This window comes from Salvelinus alpinus, chromosome 35, assembly GCF_045679555.1.
Source record: "Salvelinus alpinus chromosome 35, SLU_Salpinus.1, whole genome shotgun sequence".
NCBI classification, from domain to species: Eukaryota; Metazoa; Chordata; class Actinopteri; order Salmoniformes; family Salmonidae; genus Salvelinus; species Salvelinus alpinus.
This window is the reverse complement of record NC_092120.1, coordinates 16754442-16773996: the sequence shown is the minus strand read 5'-3', so window position 1 is coordinate 16773996 and position 19555 is coordinate 16754442. Positions and strand designations below refer to the sequence as shown.

General features: G+C 43.6%; 1 protein-coding gene across 2 annotated transcripts in view; it reads right to left on the bottom strand.

Moving 5' to 3' along the window:
- The window catches only part of myom3 (myomesin 3), a 71213-nt gene that overhangs the window by 27889 nt on the left and 23769 nt on the right, over positions 1-19555 (bottom strand). For both annotated transcript variants that reach the window (XR_011672716.1, XM_071383695.1), the window contains exons 5-13: positions 19131-19288; positions 18476-18568; positions 17303-17391; positions 16256-16300; positions 11968-12108; positions 10822-10983; positions 8242-8383; positions 1589-1788; positions 1167-1220 (exon numbers count right to left, since the gene is read on the bottom strand). Coding sequence is in view for 1 of the 2 variants with exons in the window: in XM_071383695.1 (XP_071239796.1) it covers positions 1167-1220; positions 1589-1788; positions 8242-8383; positions 10822-10983; positions 11968-12108; positions 16256-16300; positions 17303-17391; positions 18476-18568; positions 19131-19288 (1084 nt within the window). In the remaining variant the exon portion in view is untranslated. The remainder of the gene's footprint in view (positions 1-1166; positions 1221-1588; positions 1789-8241; positions 8384-10821; positions 10984-11967; positions 12109-16255; positions 16301-17302; positions 17392-18475; positions 18569-19130; positions 19289-19555) is intronic.

The window sequence follows — 19555 nt, the reverse complement described above, 5'->3', positions numbered from 1 at the left end:
TATGTCATTGGAAACTGTTAGGAATTTTATGAATAATGACTAAACAATGTTTACATTTAGATAAAACTATAACTAATTGAACTCTACACTGTATTATTATTATATCTGATTAATAATGTTAATTCATAAGGAAGGGATTATGTAGCATGAACAAGGAGTAATTAAAACATAATAAACACCATTCCAACTTAGTTGGAGAGGTGTGTGGTGAGGGTTATAAAGTAAACAAAAAGGATCGTTAAACTATGGTTGAACCGACCCAACTTAGCCCTGAGATGTTTAGATAAGGCACTGAGTAACTTCTTAGGTCTTCCATTATCTTGAGTTGTCTGCTAAAGTGGTAATAAATTATAGTGAGCCTTCAGGAGAATAAATGATATTGTGTGTCATGTGTGTGCGCTGGTGAGTTGGAATGAACTTTTGAACCTGTTTTATCTTGGTCAAGAGGAGGAGCTTTATTCTGTAACCAATGACGTCATATTTTGTATATAAACTGTTGTTTGTGGTTAAATGGGAGCGCGCTCATGAGAATATACACTATTATCTAATTCTAATAAGACTGGACCCTGTCTATTTTATGTTAATAAGTATCTTACAAATTCTTAGAAATAGACAGATTGATTTTAATTAATGAGTACATAAAGGAATTATAAAATTCCCTTAACAGAAACGCGTATCTTTTTTTACTACAAAACATAGAAACGCGCCATTTTCACACATGCTGATGTTGGGGTGGTGCTGGAGATGAATATGAAGTTGAAAAATGTTACAATTTTAAACTGCAACATTTTCTTTCTGCCCCATGGCTAAAGTGTTGAAGTTAACTGTTTCCACACACCCCCCCAAAAAATCGGTTTTTTACCAAAACAAAAAAATCACTTTCCACTTCCACTTCAACTGTGTTTTCAAAATACCCCTCCATAAAAAATTATAAATACCCCCCCCCCCCCCAAAAAAAGTAATGTTAAACTGTATAGAATTGCAGAACATGTGTTTTCAAATGTCAAAAGAATACCAAGGGGAAAGCAGAAATATGCAGTGATACTGTATCGTAACTATTCGGTCTAGGGTAAGCCGCTGGGGGATACAATTGAAAATGCTGTAGTACCATAGCTACGAACACAGTCAGTAATAGTACTACAATGATGATGTATGTGGTTTCTTACTTTCCAGCTGGTCTTTGGTGATGGTGATCTCTCTACCTCTGTCCACCTTGATAACTGATTGAGAAGAAAAAGAGAGAGAAAAATAAAGAAATGAAATGCATGATAGCACAATGAGTAGATAACATGGAAGAAACCGTCCATACGATGCCAGCATGCCAGGGCTCAGCAGAGAGAGAGCTAGAGAGAGAGAGCTGGGGGAAACAGTCAGAGGCAAGCCAACCTTCTGGCCGTACTTCATCTGTGCCTAATGATCCACAGCATCTGACCAGCGCACCCATCTGTCCTCTCCGCTCCTCTCTCTCTCTCGCTCTCATAGCCCCCACCACACACACACACACAATGTATTCTATTTAGCCTATGTTATGTCTCTCTCTATCTAATGACCTCTACCCAGAGTGTGTAAATCTGAGTGTGCAGATTACCCATAGTTCTGGTGTGTTCTAAAGGGTCGGTGGTGATGACAGGCTCGGTGGCCTTAGAGGGGCGTCCTACACCTGCCTGGTTGACGGCACACACCCTGAACTGGTAGATGGTGCTGTCACTCAGACCTCTCACAGGGTAGTGACATGCCTTCTGAATGGTGTCATTACAACGCACCCACTGCCCACTACCAATGTCACACCTAGGATTAGGGAGAGAGAGAGCGAGGGAGAGCGAGAGAGAAAGAGACCATAAGAGAAGGGAAAGGAGAAGATCAGAGATTTCAAAAAATGTATTTCACTTTGTGACTTTCAAAATAGTTTTTTAGAGCAACATTCACCAATTTAGTTATTTCTCCATGAATATAATTTTGTCATTATAAAATACATTTGTAAACATTTTCGATTGCATAAAAGAAAAACACATTTCAGCCAACAAAGGACAATCATTTTTCAACCCAAATACATAATATCAACATAACAAGTCTCACAACTCATTCATAAGAAAATGTGACGAAAAGCAGCCGTTGAATGCTGATAAATCAATACCGAACAAGAAGCAATGCCACCTGGGAAAGCAAACAAAGAAAGCAAATAGCTTGAGAGAACATTAAGCTGTGTATGTGTTGCTAGGCGACTGGAAGGTTAGGTCTCTCTGATGTTAGGTCTTTCTCTGATGCATATAATATATATATAAATCGTATAATACATCAGAGTGAGACCTAACATTAGTAATTTAATGTGCTCTCTGCATGCTAAATAGAGAAGATGTGTAATGATGAAAGTATGCACATACACACACACACACACATGCACATGCACACACACACACACACACACACACGCGCGCGCGCATCGATCAGCTTTAGTGATTAGTGAGCACCTGTTACCAATGGGAGGGCTTTGATTCAGTTAACGCTGTGTTCCATGTTGAATTATTATCACGCATATCATCCATATTCTTTGGGCTTTGCCAAATGGATATTACATCAAAGTTGGCTGGGGTTTTATCTCCCCGATCCAATTTCCTCACACACATCCGAGTAAGTTGTGGCCCAACAGTTTAGTCTTGTTTGCTGTGTGTTGTTGATTTGGAGTAAACAAAGATAGCTTATGTCTAAGATAACTCTTATCAATTAGACTGAACGTACAGGTAAGCAGGCCAGTTTCAAATTAAATCAAATGTTATTAGTCACATGCGCCGAATACAACAGGTGTAGTAGAGTGAAATGAACCTTACAGTGAAATGCTTACTTACGAGCCACCAAACAACAATGCAGTTTAAAAAAATACGGACAAGAATAAGATATAAAAGTAACAAGTAATTAAAGAGCAGCAGTAAAACAACAATAGCCAGACTATATACAGGGGGGTACAGAGTCAGGGGGGTACAGAGTCAGGGGGGTACAGGGGGGTACAGAGTCAATGTGTGGGGGCACCGGTTAGTTGAGGTATTATGTACACATAGGTAGAGTTATTGAAGTGACTATGCATAGATGACAACAACAGAGTGTAGCAGCGGTGTAAAGAGGGGGAGGTGAGGGTGCAATGCAAATAGTCTGGGTAGCCATTTGATTAGATGTTCAGGAGTCTTATGGCTTGGGGGTAGAAGCTGTTTAGAAGCCTTTGATGGCACTATGGTGTTGAATGCTGAGCTGTAGTCAATTAATAACATTCTCACATAGGTGTTCCTTTTGTCCAGGTGGGAAAGGGCAGTGTGGAGTGCAATAGATTGCATCAACTGTGGATCTGTTGGGGCGGTATGCAAATTGCAGTGGGTCTAGGGTTTCTGGGATAATGGTGTTGATGTGAGCTATGACCAGCCTTTCAAAGCACTTCATGGCTACAGATGTGAGTGCTTCGGGTCGGTAGTCATTTAGGCAAGTTACCTTAGTGTTCTTGGGCATAGGCACTATGGCGGTCTGCTTGAAACATGTTGGTATTACAGACTCAGACAGGGAGAGGTTGAAAATGTCAGTGAAGACACTTGCCAGTTGGTCAGCGCATGCTCGCTGTACACGTCCTGGTAATCCATCTGGCCCTGCGGCCTTGTGAATGTTGACCTGTTTAAAGGTTTTACTCACATCGGCTGTGGAGAGAGTGATCACAGTCTTCCGGAACAGCTGGTGCCTCTAAGCGAGCATAGAAGAAGTTTAGCTCGTCTGGTAGGCTCATGTCACTGGGCAGCTCTCAGGCTGTGCTTCCCTTTTTAGTCTGTAATGGTTTGCAAGCGCTGCCACATCCAGCGCTGCCACATCCAACGAGCGTCAGAGCCGGTGCAGTATGATTCGATCATAGTCCTATATTGACGCTTTGCCTGTTTGATGGTTCGTCAGAGGGCATATCAGGATTTCTTATAAGCTTCTAGGTTAGAGTCCCGCTCCTTGAAAGCGGCAGCTCTACCCTTTAGCTCAGTGCGGATGCTGCCTGTAATCCATGGCTTCTGATTGGGGTATGTACATACGTTGAGGGAGAGCTTTGTATGCGTCTTTGTGTGTGGAGTATACGTGGTCCAGAGTAATTTTTTTCCTCTGGTTGCACATGTAACATGCTGATAGAAATTTGGTAAAACGGATTTAAGTTTCCCTGCATTAAAGTCCCCGGCTAGTAGGAGCGCCGCCTCTGGGTGAGTGTTTTCTTGTTTGCTTATGGCGGAATACAGCTCATTCAATGCTGTCTTAGTGCCAGCCTCTGACTGTGGTGGTATGTAAACAGCTACGAAAAATACAGATGAAAACTCTCTAGGTAGATAGTGTGCTTATCATGAGACACTCTACCTCAGCCGAGCAATAGCTCAAGACTTCCTTAGATATCGTGCACCAGCTGTTATTTACAAAAATACATAGCCCGCCGCGCTTTGCCTTACCAGACGCCGCTGTTCTATCCTGTCAGTATAGCGTGTAACTAGCCAGCTGTATGTTGATATTGTCGTCGTTCAGCCACGACTCCATGAAGCATAAAATGTTACAGTTTTTAATGTCCTGTTGGTAGTTTAATCTTCTGCGTAGCTCGTCAATTTTATTCTCCAAAGATTGCACGTTTGCTAGCAGAATGGAAGGAAGTGGGGGTTTATTCGATCGCCTACGAATTCTCAGAAGGCAGCCCGCACTTTGGCCCCTTTTTTTCTGCCTCCTCATCACGCAAATCGCGGGGATCTGGGCCTGTTCCCGAGGAAGCAGTATATCCTTTGCATCGGGCTCGTCAGAGTCGTGAAAGGAAAAAAGGATTCTGCTAGTCCTTGGTGAGTAACCGCAGTCCTGACGTCTAGAAGTTATTTTCGGTCATAAGAGACGGCAACATTATGTACAAAATAAGGAAAACAATAAGTTACAAACAACGCAAATAAACAAACAAAAAAGCACAATAGGTCGGGGATGCATTAAACGTCTGCCTTCCTCTCCGATGCCATCAAGATGGCGCTGACAGAGATGGTCGCCTCGCTTCGCGTTCTTCTATGCAGTATTTTGTTGTTTTATGTATTATTTCTTACATTGTTACCCCAGGAAATCTTAAGTATTATTACATACAGCCGGGAATAACTATTGGATATAAGAGCAACGTCAACTTACCAACATTACGACCAGGAATACAACTTTCCCGAAGCGGATCCTCTGTTCGGACCACCACCCAGGACAATGGTCTGATCCCAGTAGGCGACCCAAAACAACGGCGCCACAGAAGGGGCAGATGGAGCGGTCTTCTGGTCAGGCTCCGTAGACGGGCACATTGCTCACTGCTCCCTAGCATACTACTCGCCAATGTCCAGTCTCTTGACAACAAGGTAGATGAAATTCGAGCAAGGGTTGCCTTCCAGAGAGACAGAGATTGTAACATTCTCTGTTTCATGGAAACATGGCTCACTTGGGATATGTTATCAGAGTCGGTACAGCCACTCGGTTTCTTCACGCATCGCGCCGACAGAAACAAACATCTCAACATTGACGTATATGCTGACTCGGTGAGCGAGTTAATTAGCAAGTGCATCGGTGATGTTGTACCCACAGTGACTAGTAAAACCGTCCTTTACCAGAAACCGTGGCTTGATGGCAGCATTCGCACAAAACTGAAAGTGCGAACCACTGCATTTAATCGTGGCAAGGCAACCGGAAACATGACCGAATACAAACAGTGTAGCTATTCCCTCCGCAAGGCAATCAAACAAGCTAAGCGTCAGAATAGAGACAAAGTAGAGTCGCAATTCAACGGCTCAAACACGAGACGTATGTGGCAGGGTCTAAAGTCAATCACGGATTACAAAAAGAAAACCAGCACAGTCGCTGACACCAACGTCTTGCTCCCAGACAAATTAAACAACTTCTTTGCTCGCTTTGAGGACAATTCAGTGCCACTGACACGGCCCGCTACCAAAACCTGTGGGCTCTCCTTCACCGTGGCCAATGTGAGTAAAACATTTAAATGTGTTAACCCTCGCAAGGCTGCAGGCCCAGACGGCATCCCTAGCCGTGTCCCCAGAGCATGCGTAGACCAGCTGGCTGGTGTGTTCACAGACATATTCAATCAATCCCTATCCCAGTCTGCTGGGCCCACATGCTTCAAGAGGGCCACCATTGTTCCTGTCCCAAAGAAAGCTAAGGTAACTGAGCTAAATGACTATCACCCCGTAGCACTCACTTCTGTCATCATGAAGTGCTTTGAGAGGTTAGTCAAGGATCATATCACCACCACCCTACCTGATACCCTAGACCCACTCCAATTTGCCTACCGCCCTAATAGGTCCACAGACGACGCAATCGCAATCACACTGACCTAATCCATCTGGACAAGAGGAATTCCGATGTAAGAATGCTGTTCATTGACTACAGCTCAGCATTTAACACCATAGTACCCTCCAAACTCGTCATTAAGCTTGAGACCCTGGGTCTCGACCCCGCCCTGTGCAACTGGGTCCTGGACTTTCTGACGGGCAGCCCCCAGATGGTGAGGGTAGGAAGCAACATCTCCACCCCGCTGATCCTCAACACTTGGGCCCCACAAGGGTGCGTTCTCAGCCCTCTCCTGTACTCCCTGTTCACCCATGACTGTGTGGCCATGCACGCCTCCAACTCAATCATCAAGTTTGCAGACGACACTACAGTAATAGGCTTGATTAGCAACAACGACAAGACGGTTTACAGGGAGGAGGTGAGGGCTCTCAGAGTGTGGTGTCAGGAAAATAACATCAAACTCAACGTCTACAAAACAAAGGAGATGATCGTGGACTTCAGGAAACAGCAGAGGGAGCACCCCCTTATCCACATCGACGGGACAGTAGTGGAGAAGGTGGAAAGTTTTAAGTACCTCGGCGTACACATCACGGACAATCTGAAATGGTCCACCCAAAAAGACAGCATGGTGAAGAAGGCGCAACAGCGCCTCTTCAACCTCAGGAGACTGAAGAAATTTGGCTTGTCACCGAAAACACGCAAACTTTTACAGATGCACAATTGAGAACATCCTGTCGGGCTGTATCACCGCCTGGTACGGCAACTGCTCCGCCCATAACCGTAAGGCTCTCCAGAGGGAGGTGCGGTCTGCACAACGCATCATTGGGGGCAAACTACCTGCCCTCCAGGACACCTACATCAGCCGATGTCACAGGAAGGCCAAAAAGATCATCAAGTACAACAACCACCCGAGCCACTGCCTATTCACCCCTCTATCATCCAGAAGGCGAGGTCAGTACAGGTGCATCAAAGCTGGGACCGAGAGACTGAAAACAGCTTCTATCTCAAGGCCATCAGACTGTTAAACAGCCATCACTAACATTGAGTGGCTGCTGCCAACATACTCACTCAAATCTCTAGCCACTTTAATAATGAATAATTGGATGTAATAATTGTATCACGAGTCACTTTAAACAATGCCACTTTATATAATGATTACATACCCTACATTACTCATCTCATGTCACGTTCTGACCTTAGTTCTTTTGTTATGTCTTTATTTTAGTTTGGTCCGGGCGTGAGTTGGGGTGGGCATTCTATGTTGTTTTTCTTTGTTTTGTTCTGTTGTTAGATTTCTATGTGTTGGGCTTAGTATGGTTCTCAATCAGAGGCAGGTGTCAGTCGTTGTCTCTGATTGGGAGCCATATTTAGGTAGCCTGTTTTTCATTGTGTGTTGTGGGTGATTATTTTCTGTTCTGTGTTTTGTTTCACCGTACAGGAGTGTTCGTTTGTCGTTTTATTGTTTTTGTTCAGTGTTCAGTGTTCATTATTCGTATTAAAACAATATGGACACTTACCACGCTGCGCATTGGTCCTCCTCTTCTTCCAACCACGACAAGCGTTACATCTCATATGTATATACTGTGCTCTATACCATCTACTGCATCTTGCCTATGCCGCACAGCCATCACTCATCCATTTGATTATTTGAACTTACAGCTTGGCTCGGTAGTGTGAAAAGGTTATACGAGTCCTCAACCTATGTCCTTGGTACAGTATTCATACAAAGCCCTAAAGGCCTCTTCACATTTAAATAACAATGGCTAACTGAACTTTAACACCTCACAGAGCAATTGTTTTGATTATGCAGTGGTGGTGATTCTGCTCTTCACAAGTCCCCACTGTCAGCCCTAGCTATGTAAACACAATGCCCCTAGTATAACATAACGGTGCATACACTAGTGAAACACCGGTGTTACAGTCGAAAAGTACCTCTCCACAAAGTAACCCTCCACTTGGTAGGCTCCATCAGCACTGGGAGGCTCCCAGGTGAGGAAGACATAGTCCTTTTGTACATCAGAAACCTTCAGGTCCAGAGGAGAGCCTGGACCACCGGACACTACTGCAGACGCATCTGAGTAGGGGAGGGAATGGGGAAGGCGTAAGAAGAGGGGAGGGGGAGAGAGACATCAACACAGTTAGACCAAAACAAATCATGAGAAAACAAAAAGATAATTACTTGACACATTGGAAAGAATTTACAAAAAAACTGAGCAAACTAGAATGCTATCTGGCCCTAAACAGAATACCTGACTACTGTGACTGACACAAAATTAAGGAAATCTTTGACTATGTACAGACTCAGTGAGCATAGCCTTGCTGTTGAGAAAGGCCGCCAAAGGCAGACCTGGCTCTCAAGAGAAGACAGGCTATGTGCATACTACCCACAAAATGAGGTGGAAACTGAGCTGCCAAATGTATGACCATATTAGAGACACATTTCCCTCAGATTACACAGACCCACAAAGAATTCGCAAAAAACGAATCCAATTTTGATAAATTCCCATATCTTTTGGGTGAAATACCACAGTGTACAATCACAGCAGCAATATTTGTGACCTGTTGCCACAAGAAAAGGGCAACCAGTGGAGAACAAACACCATTCTACATACAACCTATATTTATGATGATTTATTTTCTCTTTTGTACTTTAACAATTTGCACATCATTACAAAACTGCATATATACATAATATGACATTTGAAATGTCTTTATTATTTTGGAACTTGTGTGTAATGTTTACTGTTTTGTTTATTTCACTTTAGTTTGTTATCTATTTCACTTGGTTTGGCAATGTAAGCATATGTTTCCCATGCCAATAAAGCCCCTTAAATTGAAATTGAATTAAAAGGCTGGAGAGGGAGAGGACACGGAGAGAAGGAGAGAGAGACAGGGACACGGAGAGAAACACAGAGGGAAATAGAGATGGGGAAAAAAGGAGAAAGAGAGAGACAGAGAAAGTGTAAAGAGTAAAAATTAGAGTGGGCGAGAGGGGGAGAGGGAGAGAGGGAGGATTAAAAGCCAGCAAGGTAATGTAATCCACAGCAGTTCAATTAAACACTCCCACGATGTCTGTCTGGAGCGGCCATGTGAAAGCAAGGTGCGTTGTCTGGAGGTAAGATTAACAGGTCATCAAATCTGCATTAGTTATAAAGACAGCGCAAACGAGAGCACTAAACAGAGACTGAGAAAAATAGAGTGAGAGATAGAGACAGAGAGATAGGAGTGAGAGATAGGAGAGAGAGAAGGAACGAGGGAATTATGTTAAGAGGATTAAAGAGATAAGATGTGACATGTATTAGACCCGTTTTCTATTCTCTGAGGCTTGAGAGACTGTTGCTTTGGCACCAACAAAAGAGAAGAGAAATGTCAGGCAAAATGTCTTTCCAACTTTCCTACAGTTTATGCTGCAAGTGTGAGACATTGAAGTTGGAATCCGTTGCGGTGAAACTGCCACGTCCGTTTGCGATATTACAACAACAAAAGACGTACGTAACTTTTGCCATAGCGGAGTAGGTACTGTGATTTTCTTTAACACGCCGCTGGATACGCATCTCTTCTGTTTGTTAAACAAAACAACAACACATGTGCCTTGGCTTGGGCGACTCAGCTTTAAGGCCGATGAGTCGTGACCAATTGCCTAGGTATCAGTATGACTGTTCACAAATGTCCTTGCGGTCAAATGTCAGACATCTCACTATTTTGACGTATTCTATTGAGACCATGTTGAACTAGTAGACACCCTCAGTCTGTAATTTTACTTTGCTGTACTCGGTGGTGAAGAGGTCCCTATGTGTGTCTCTCTCTCCCTCTGCCCTCCCTCCCTCCATCTCTCCCTCTGATAAGCTAAAAGACTAAACCAAACACGGCCCTGGTCTCTTCTCTCTTACCACCCATTTGTAATGCAAATTCAGAAAAAAATCCACTTCCACTCCCTAATGACTCTAACTCCAGCAGCAGTTAAGGACCAAGATTTTTTAATAAGACAGAAAATACAATGCAGTGCAATGGGGATGAGGGAGAGAGGAGGGACAAGGGGGTGGGGAGGTGTGGGTGACTGGAGTCATGAAACATTCAGTGGACGTGACTGTGAAGTGACTGTGAATCTGGTGGGTTTCAATAAAGTGTGGAAGTGTTAGGTTTGTTTCGAAACACACTACTGCTAAACCCAACCACAGGCACCTGTGGGACCCAGACGTATCTCAAGGCCTCCAGGCAACTTTGGGAAGAAGCTACTTGTATTGTAGTGTTGGCTAGTTGCTTGAAGATCTTAACATGTCAGCTGGCAGCTGCCTTACTCTTGGCATTGTGGTTTCTTATTATTGCCTTAATGTTGGTATAGTGCCTCTACTGGCACCGAAATCCCACCACTGACACCAAAGGTATGATGGCCACATTTTCACCAGAAAAACTATGAACACTCCAAACTCAGAGTTGCTATTGTGAATGTTATAGGGAACATGCAACCTCACACCAGGCCCACAGATACACACAAAACATCCCAGAACCTACCTTTGACAAAAATGTAGGCTTTATGCTCTTTGACCCCCTCCCAGGTACGCAGACGCACCATGTACATGCCCTCCTGCTCCTTGTGCACGCCCTTCAGGGTGAGGGAGGCGGAGCGAAGGGCGGTCTGAAGCTCCACCCTGCTGGACTGGCGCAGTTGGACTCCTGTGGAAGGGAGGTGGCATTCCTGTGGGCGGGTCCTACTTCATTTATACCAGGTTTCTTGGGCCCAGCACCCTCTAGCAAGTGATGTGCATCAGAATAATACAAAGAAGCCAAGGCTATAAAAACAGCCCACTGGGCACACATTGGTTCAATCAATGTCGTTTCCACGTCATTTCTGTTGAACGAATGTGGAATAGATGTTGAATTGACGTCTGTGCCCAGTGGGAAGGCTTTTGGAGATTCACCTGAAATAACACTGAGTGTACAAAACATTAGAAACACCAGCTCTTTCCATGACTTAGACTGAGGTAAATCCAGGTGAAAGCTATGATCCCTAATTGATGTCACTTGTTAATCCACTTCAATCAGTGTAGATGAAGGGCAGGAGACAGGTTAAAGAAAAATGTTAAAGCCTTGAGACAATTTAAACATGGATTGTGTTTGCCATTCAGATAGTCAATGGGCAAGACAAAACATTTAAGTGCCTTTGAACGGGGTATGGTAGTAGTTGCCAGGCACACCGATTTGAGTGTGTCAAGAACTGCAACGCTGCTGGGGTTTTCACACTCAACATTTCCCCATGTGTAGCAAGAATGGTCCACCACCCAAAGGACATCCAGCCAACTTGACACAAATGTGGGAAGCATTGGAGTCAACATGGACCAGCGTCCCTGTGGGACGCTTCGACACCTTGTAGAGTACATGTCACGACGAATTGAGGCTGTACTGAGGGTGAAAAGGGGGTACAACTAAATTTAAGGAAGGTGTCCCTAATGTTTTGTACATTCTGTGTATAAAGTATGGCTTGTATACAGTTTAGATGATACAGCCAACAATGCCAATACTAGTTGATATTGGGGAAGAATTCATACTAGCCTGGTCCCAGATCTGTTTGTACTGTCTTGCCAACTATAGTCGTTGTCGATAGGAGTTGACAAGACCGCACAAACATAACAGACCAAGCTAATACCCACTTCCACTCACCATCTCTGAACCAGGCCACGTCCTGTTGGAAGGGCAGCAGGGCCGAGGAGAAGGCACACTGCAGGGTCAGATTCTCCTCCTCTTTCGCCCAGGTCGGAGGGAAGCTGAACTCAAACAGAGCCTCCCGCTCCAGCATTGCAACTACAGAGGAAGGAGGAGGAGGATGGGTGGGGGGAGGAGGAAGAGTAAGACAAAAAGAAAGCGGGAAAGGCAGGTGGAGGTGGGAAAGTTGGGGTGAAGAAGAGGAGGAGAAGGCAAAATAAGAGAAATGAGCAAGAACAAACATATAGATGGGAAATAATCCACCGAGATGAGAACTCATTTCCCCAACATCTCCACCCTCATGATGACGTTATGTCAGATGAAGTTGAGGTTTGCCATCTGCGTACTATGGAAGACACTAGAGAATAATGGGATAACACATCCCATTATTCTCAGCAAGCAATGAGTAACAAGCTTTGCTCTCCCTCAGATTCTCTCACTTGTGGCAGCCGAGTAAAAATGCACAAAGCAAAGAGGAACCTTAATTAACTGGACGAAGGCCCAGATACGCCAACTGGCATGTATTAGTAATTGAAGGGGGGATATTTTTCATCTTCAGGAATGCACGCACGCACGCACACAAGCACGAAGGACACACACACACACACACTTACTCCCTCTCTCACACACATGCACCCTTGTTCCTGAAAAGGCCTCCCTCACAAGGGGGTGAACATTAGGATTAATGAGAGACATGCGATTGAGAGAAACATTTTACCATTTCTGAAAAGGTCCATTATTCCTGAGACATTATACAGTGCCTTGGGAAAGTATTTAGACCCCTTGACTTTTTCCACATTTTGTGATGTTACAGCCTTATTGTAAAATAGATTAAATTCATTGTTTTCCTCATCAATCTACACACAATAACCCATAATGAAAACAGGTTTAAAAATAAATAAATACGTATTTACACAAGTATTCAGACCCTTTGCTATTAGACACAGGTGCATCCTGTTTCCATTGATCATCCTTGAAATGTTTCTACAACTTGACTGGAATCGACCTGTGGCAAATTCAATTGATTGGACATGATTTGGAAAGGCACACACCTGTTCATAAAAGGTCCAACAGTTGGCAGTGCATGTCAGAGCAAAAACCAAGCCAGAAGGTCGAAAGAATTGTCCGTAGAGTTCCAAGACAGAATTGTGTCAAGGCAAAGATCTGGGGAAGGCTACCAAAAAATATCTGCAGCATTGAAGGTTAAAGTAATCCTTCTAACCCCCCCCCCCCCCCCTTAAAAGAGTTAGATGCACTATTGTAAAGTGGTTGTTCCACTGGATATCATAAGGTGAATGCACCAATTTGTAATTCGCTCTGGATAAGAGCGTCTGCTAAATGACTTAAATGTAAATGTAAGGTCCCCAAGAACACAGTGGCCTCCATTCTTAAATGGAAGAAGTTTGGAAACACCAAGACCCTTCCTAGAGCTGGCCGCCCAGCAAAACTGAGCAATCGGGGGAGAAGGGCCTTGGTCAGGGAGGTGACCAAGAATGCGATGGTCACTCTGACAGAGCTCTGAGGTTCCTCTGTGGAAATGGGAGAACCTTCCAGAAGGACAACCATCTCTGCAGCACTCCACTAATCAGGCCTTTATGGTAGAGTGGCCAGACAGAAGCCACTCTTCAGTAAAAGGCACATGACAGCCCGCTTGGAGTTTGCCAAAAGGCACCTAAAGACTCTCAGACCATGAGAAACAAGATTCTCTGGTCTGATGAAACCAAGTTTGAACTCTTTGGCCTGAATGCCAAGCTTCATATCTGGAAGAAACCTGGCACCATCCCTACAGTGAAGCATGGTGGTGGCAGCATTATGCTGTGGGCATGTTTTTCAGTGGCAGGGACTGGGAAACTAGTCAGGATCGAGATGAAGATGAACGGAACAAAGTACAGAGATCCTTGATGAAAACCTGCTCCAGACCGCTCAGGACCTCAGACTGGGGTGAAGGTTCACCTTCCAACAGGTCAACGACCCTAAGCACACAGCCAAGACAACGCAGGAGTGGCTTCGGGACAAGTCTCTGAATGTCCTTGAGTGGCCCAGCCAGAGTCCGGACTTGAACCCGATCGAACATCTCTGAAGAGACCTGAAAGTAGCTGTGGAGCGACGCTCCCCATCCAACCTGACAGCGCTTTAGAGGATCTGAAGAGAAGAATGTGTGCCAAGCTTGTACCGTCATGCCCAAGAAGACTTAAGGCTGTAATCGCTGCCAAAGGTGCTTCGGGAAAGTACTGATTAAAGGGTCTGAATACTAATGTAAATGTATTATTTCCATTTTTTATGTTTTTGCTTTGTTATTATGGGGTATTGTGTGTAGATTCATGAGAAGATTTTTATATATTTTTTTAAATACATTTTAGAATAAGGCTGTAACAAATCAAAATGTGGAAAAAGTCGAGGGGTCTGAATACTTTCCGAACGCACTAAATAAAACGTTTATTTTCAAAACGCTATATCCACAATTGTTTCACAGTTGTGTTTTTTCGTCCTAAATCATTGCTTATGGGTACCTTCATATGTGTGTAAAATATTACTGTTCTCAGATTTTAGATGAGTATGAATGTTTGAATTTTTTTGCAAAACGCTATATATCCAGTATGTAGCTCGAATGGAATGTTTGTATACTGTATAGTTTACTGTGATATGTGGTTGTCTCACCTAGCTATCTTAAGATGAATGCACTTACTCTAAGTCACTCTGGATAAGAGCGTCTGCTAAATGACTCAAATGTCAAATGTAAATGTCTTATATACAGATCTCATATAACTGTATTGATTCATGTTTTTAAAAACACGTTTTGAATATTGTATGTGTCGTATGTACAGTCATTTATAAACAATTTAGTTATTTGTTACATTTGACTGTGTAAAACCTATCAGTACTAATTATTTCTCTGAGAGTGAGACGGATGTATAGCACTTAGCAAAAAAACATGATTATTTGTCTCTTTGAAACAAAACAATCAAGTGATAGATGTAAAACAAATACACTGAACAACCCCATTCCACGATTAAATAGTGAAAAACACACCCATCTCTTTCACAATGTATTTAAACAATAAAAGCTCATTTACGAACATAAAACTCCTTTTCGGAGCTCCCCTTTTCCGTCGACAAACAGGGTCTAGCCTAATTGTGAGATAAAAGTGAAAACTACCAGGCCTTGTCCGATCCCATTCCCACCAACAGATCTGAAAGGTCGCCGACATGTTTCCATAATGATCTCTGTCTAAATAACAGACCAGGGCAATCATTCGGATGCACATCAATTGAATAACTCCCCATCTCTCCCAAACTTTCTCTCTGTTTCAGTCATTCCCTGCATGTCCCCGTCATGATTATGATAAATGTGCTGGGGTTGCTCTTTGTTTTAGGGAGTAATGCACATCGGATAATAGTATCCGTCTCCCTGCTCCGCATGACAAACTGAAGTCTCAGCACCACACTAATGTCATTCTGCAATTCAAATCCCATTTTCTCCTCAGCCAGTGTGTATGGATGGCATTACATGCTGATAAAGCTTCATTCGGAATGATTGCTATTTCGTTTCAAACATGCAGAGGACACCACTGTCTGAGTCCATTGATTGTGACTTGCACACCACTTTAAACAGTGTGTGATACAGTGAGTTTGTTATTGTCAATAACAGTTTGATCCAGTCGTGTGTGACGCTGACACAATCTAGGAAGAGCAAGTCATTTACTAAGGCAACAGAGCAGTGCTAAACAATCTATATAAATAAGCTTTTGGTTATTAGTCAGTGTCTAATCACTACTCTGCATGGTCTCCCTGTGGGTGCAACCAGCCTCTCTACTTGCTCAATATCTGGAGAATGGCTTAGGAGCATTATACATATAGGCTAAGCTGCCAGCAAAAGTGAACAAATCGCACACTCTCTCTCTGTGCTGAAATATACATGACTCTGACTGGCGCTGAAATGGAAGCGATTTGTTCACCTACCCCTCCCAATCAACCTCTTTATATACAGGCGCACACATGTGCACACTCATGTGCACACACACACACACTCCCTCAACGCGCACTCCAATGAACCATAAGCACCCCTTTGCCATCCAATCCATCCTTGCATCCAGTCAGCCAAACCATGTCAGAGCACATGCAGCAGAGCCTCAGAGTTGTCAGTGTCTTCAAAGGCTCAGTCTTAGCGGAGGAGAAGAGAGTGAACTTCAAAAGGCGGCAGAGAAATTAAAAAGGACATTTTTCATTAGACACTGCATGAAACCTACTTGGGGTCAAGGATTGCTTGATTGCGGCCTCAGCTCCTTGATATGCTGAATCGTGGAGTGGGGGGACAAGGAGGTGAGAGAGGGGTGGGGTGGGGGGGTGCAGAGAGATAGAGGGAAAGGAGGGAGAAAGAGAGACAAATCAATCCTGGAAAAGCCACTTTCATACACGTCACAACTAATATTCCCTTGAGCCTATTTCAAACAATCGAAAGGAAAACGTGAGCATGTGAAATATGGATGATAGGTGAATAGGAGAGCTTGGCCCCCCCTTCACCATTTAATTGATCTAGGAGAAGGAGTGTCCCGGTATTGTCAGGGCACCCTCACACTGTTTCTAGGCCATTAAGAAGCTTGGGGAAAAGGTTCATAGTTTAATTAATTAATTACTGACGTTCTGTTAATGTGGGCAGTAGACTGCAGACACCGTAGGTTTTTGGTTAGTTAATACGCGGACTAACCCATTAATAAAAATATATTTTATAGGGGCAGTGAAGTGTGTTGTTTTACAGTGTCAGCCATAACAGTACAGCGACCCTGGTGCACATTAGGGTTAAGTGCCTTGCTCAAGGGCACATCGGCAGATTTCTGACCTTGTCTGGTAGGGTATTCAAACCAGCGACCTTCCAGTTACTGGCCCAATGCTCTAAGCGCTAAGCTACACGTGTTTTTTCACTCGTAATGGCATGTAATGTATTGCACTAATCAGTTTAGATTGAAGGTGTAGGCTATTGATAAGGAATAGAACGCCAGTCATCTAGGTGCAAACCATCACTGCAGATGGAAACTGGATCAAGATGAATTGGAATTAATTGGTACGGATGAATGGTGATTTATATACCATAGAAGTATGAATGAGCATCCCCTTAGGTTGTCTCACTTGAGTAAAACAAGTATGGACTAGTATGGAGCAGGAAAGGGGGAAATGTGACATGGTTACCAATTTAACATGATCTATCTGAATTTGAGGCAGAGGAGCAATCTGCATGTACGGTGTCCATATTAGGAACACCATGTCCATGACAGTTGTCAGAATCAGCAGCTACTTACAGTTGACCACCAGAGTGGCAATGGTAGTAGCTTCACCCAGAGAACTCTTGGCAACCACCTTGTACTCCCCAGCATCCTCAACAGAGCACCTGGGGATGGGGAAGGGTGGTGACTCATGTGTTTGTGCCACCATCTTGGCTCCAGGCTGAGCCCAAAGCTAAATCACAAGACATGTCAACATTCTCATGTACAGTGCCTTCAGAAAGTATTGTTACAACCTGAATTTCAAATGGATTAAATGTAGATGTTTTGTCACTGGCCTACACACAATACCCCATAATGTCAAAGTGGAATGATGTTTTTAGAAATTAGTACAAATTGATTAAAAATGAAAAGCTCAAACGTCTTGAGTCAATAAGTATTCAACCCCTTTGTTATGGCAAACCTAAATAGGTTCAGGAGTAAAAATGTGCTTAACAAGTCACATAATAAGTTGCATGGACTTGCATGTGTCCAATAATAGTGTTTAACATTATTTTTGAATGACTACCTCATCTCTGTACCCCACCCATACAATTATCTATAAGGTCCCTCAGTTGAGCAGTGAATTTCAAACACTGATTCAACCACAAAGACCAGGGAGGTTTTCCAATGCCTTGCAAAGAAGGGCACCTATTGTTAGATGGGTATGGTGAAGTTATTAATTAGACTTTGGATGGTGTATCAATACACCCAGTCACTACAACGATACAGGTGTCCTTCCAAACTCAGTTTCTGGAGAGGAAGGAAACCACTCAGGAATTTCACCATGAGGCCAATGGTGACTTTAAAGCAGTTACAGAGTTTAATGGCTATGATGGGAGAAAACTGAGGATGGATCAACAACATTGTAGTTACTCCACAATACTAACCTAATTTACAGAATGAAAATAAGGAAGCCTGTACATAATAAAAAATATTCCAAAACATGTATCATGTTTGCAACAAGGCACTAAAATACAAGGTATTGTGTGTAGATGGAGGAGGGAAAAAAACGATTTAATCCATGTTGAATTCAGGCTGTAACACAACAAAATGGGGAATAAGTCAAGGGGTGTGAATACGTTCTGAATGCACTGTAGCTCACTCTCATATTCACTCAGAAGGAAGGAGGAGGAAATGGAAGAGGAGGTAACTACAACGTCTTGAACAGCAGCGTGCTAAAGGCACACGTTTGAAAATCCTTTCGGTTACCTTCTGATTTCCAGCGTGTTGAGGCCAAACGTCTGCTTCAGACTGTAGTTCCAAGCCTGGCCATAGGCACTCAGGGGTACTCCGTCCTTATACCTGGGAAGGAGAGAGTTAATAACAGCTCAAATGTCTAGGTATAAACTAACAAAAATCCCAATTAAATGTAAACATGACCACTGTTATGCCTTTCAATGTTCACGCCCGTTGCTAATTATGCTAATCTATGCTACGCAACAGTTAACATGACTCCTTTAGCATATAGATGGCTTTTGATCTCCCATTTCTTCTTGCGCTCCGTCTCAGCCGAGTCAAGACTCTCGGAGCTCATTGGGATGCATGCGTCCCATCTGGGATTGTTCAACTCATAAGCCGCAGGTCATCTGGTCCACAGCTCCGACTATGCTCAGGCATGAATACTGAACACATATTCTTTTCATCAGCTAGTCTTTTAGTGCATCTGCTTATCAAGGCTGACGGTTACACACATTGCCAAGGCTTATACCGAAGCAAATGAGGTCATTTCACCCACAAAATATCAGAGCAATATTCCAATTCAGGAATCAAAGGTTGACACGGCAAAACCTGTGTAGCATACTGTAACCTATCCGTCTTCAGAGATTTTCAATGGAGGTCATTAGCCTTAAGTGTGAGTGCTTACCAGGTGGCCCTAGGGGGTGGGCATCCCTGGATGGTGCAGGAGAGTTTGACCCCCATGCCCTCCCACACCATGTGGGCTCTCAGTGGGATAGGGAAGTCTGGGGCCTTTTGACTCAGGTCCTCCAGATACTTCAAATGGATGGAAGCCTTCTGCTCAGCCTGGAACACGGATAGACACAGCTGGTATTCAAATACACTTACAGCTGGTATTCAAATGCACTTACAGCTGATATTCAAATGCACCCCCCTCCATTTGTTTTGTACACTGCTGCTACTCGCTGCTTATTATCTATGCATAGTCACTTCACCCCTAATTACCTCAACTAACCTGTACCCCCGCACACTGACTCGGAACCGGTACCCCCTGTAATACAGCCTGGTTATTGTTATGAATTGCACTGTTGGTTAAGGGCTTGTAAGTAAGCA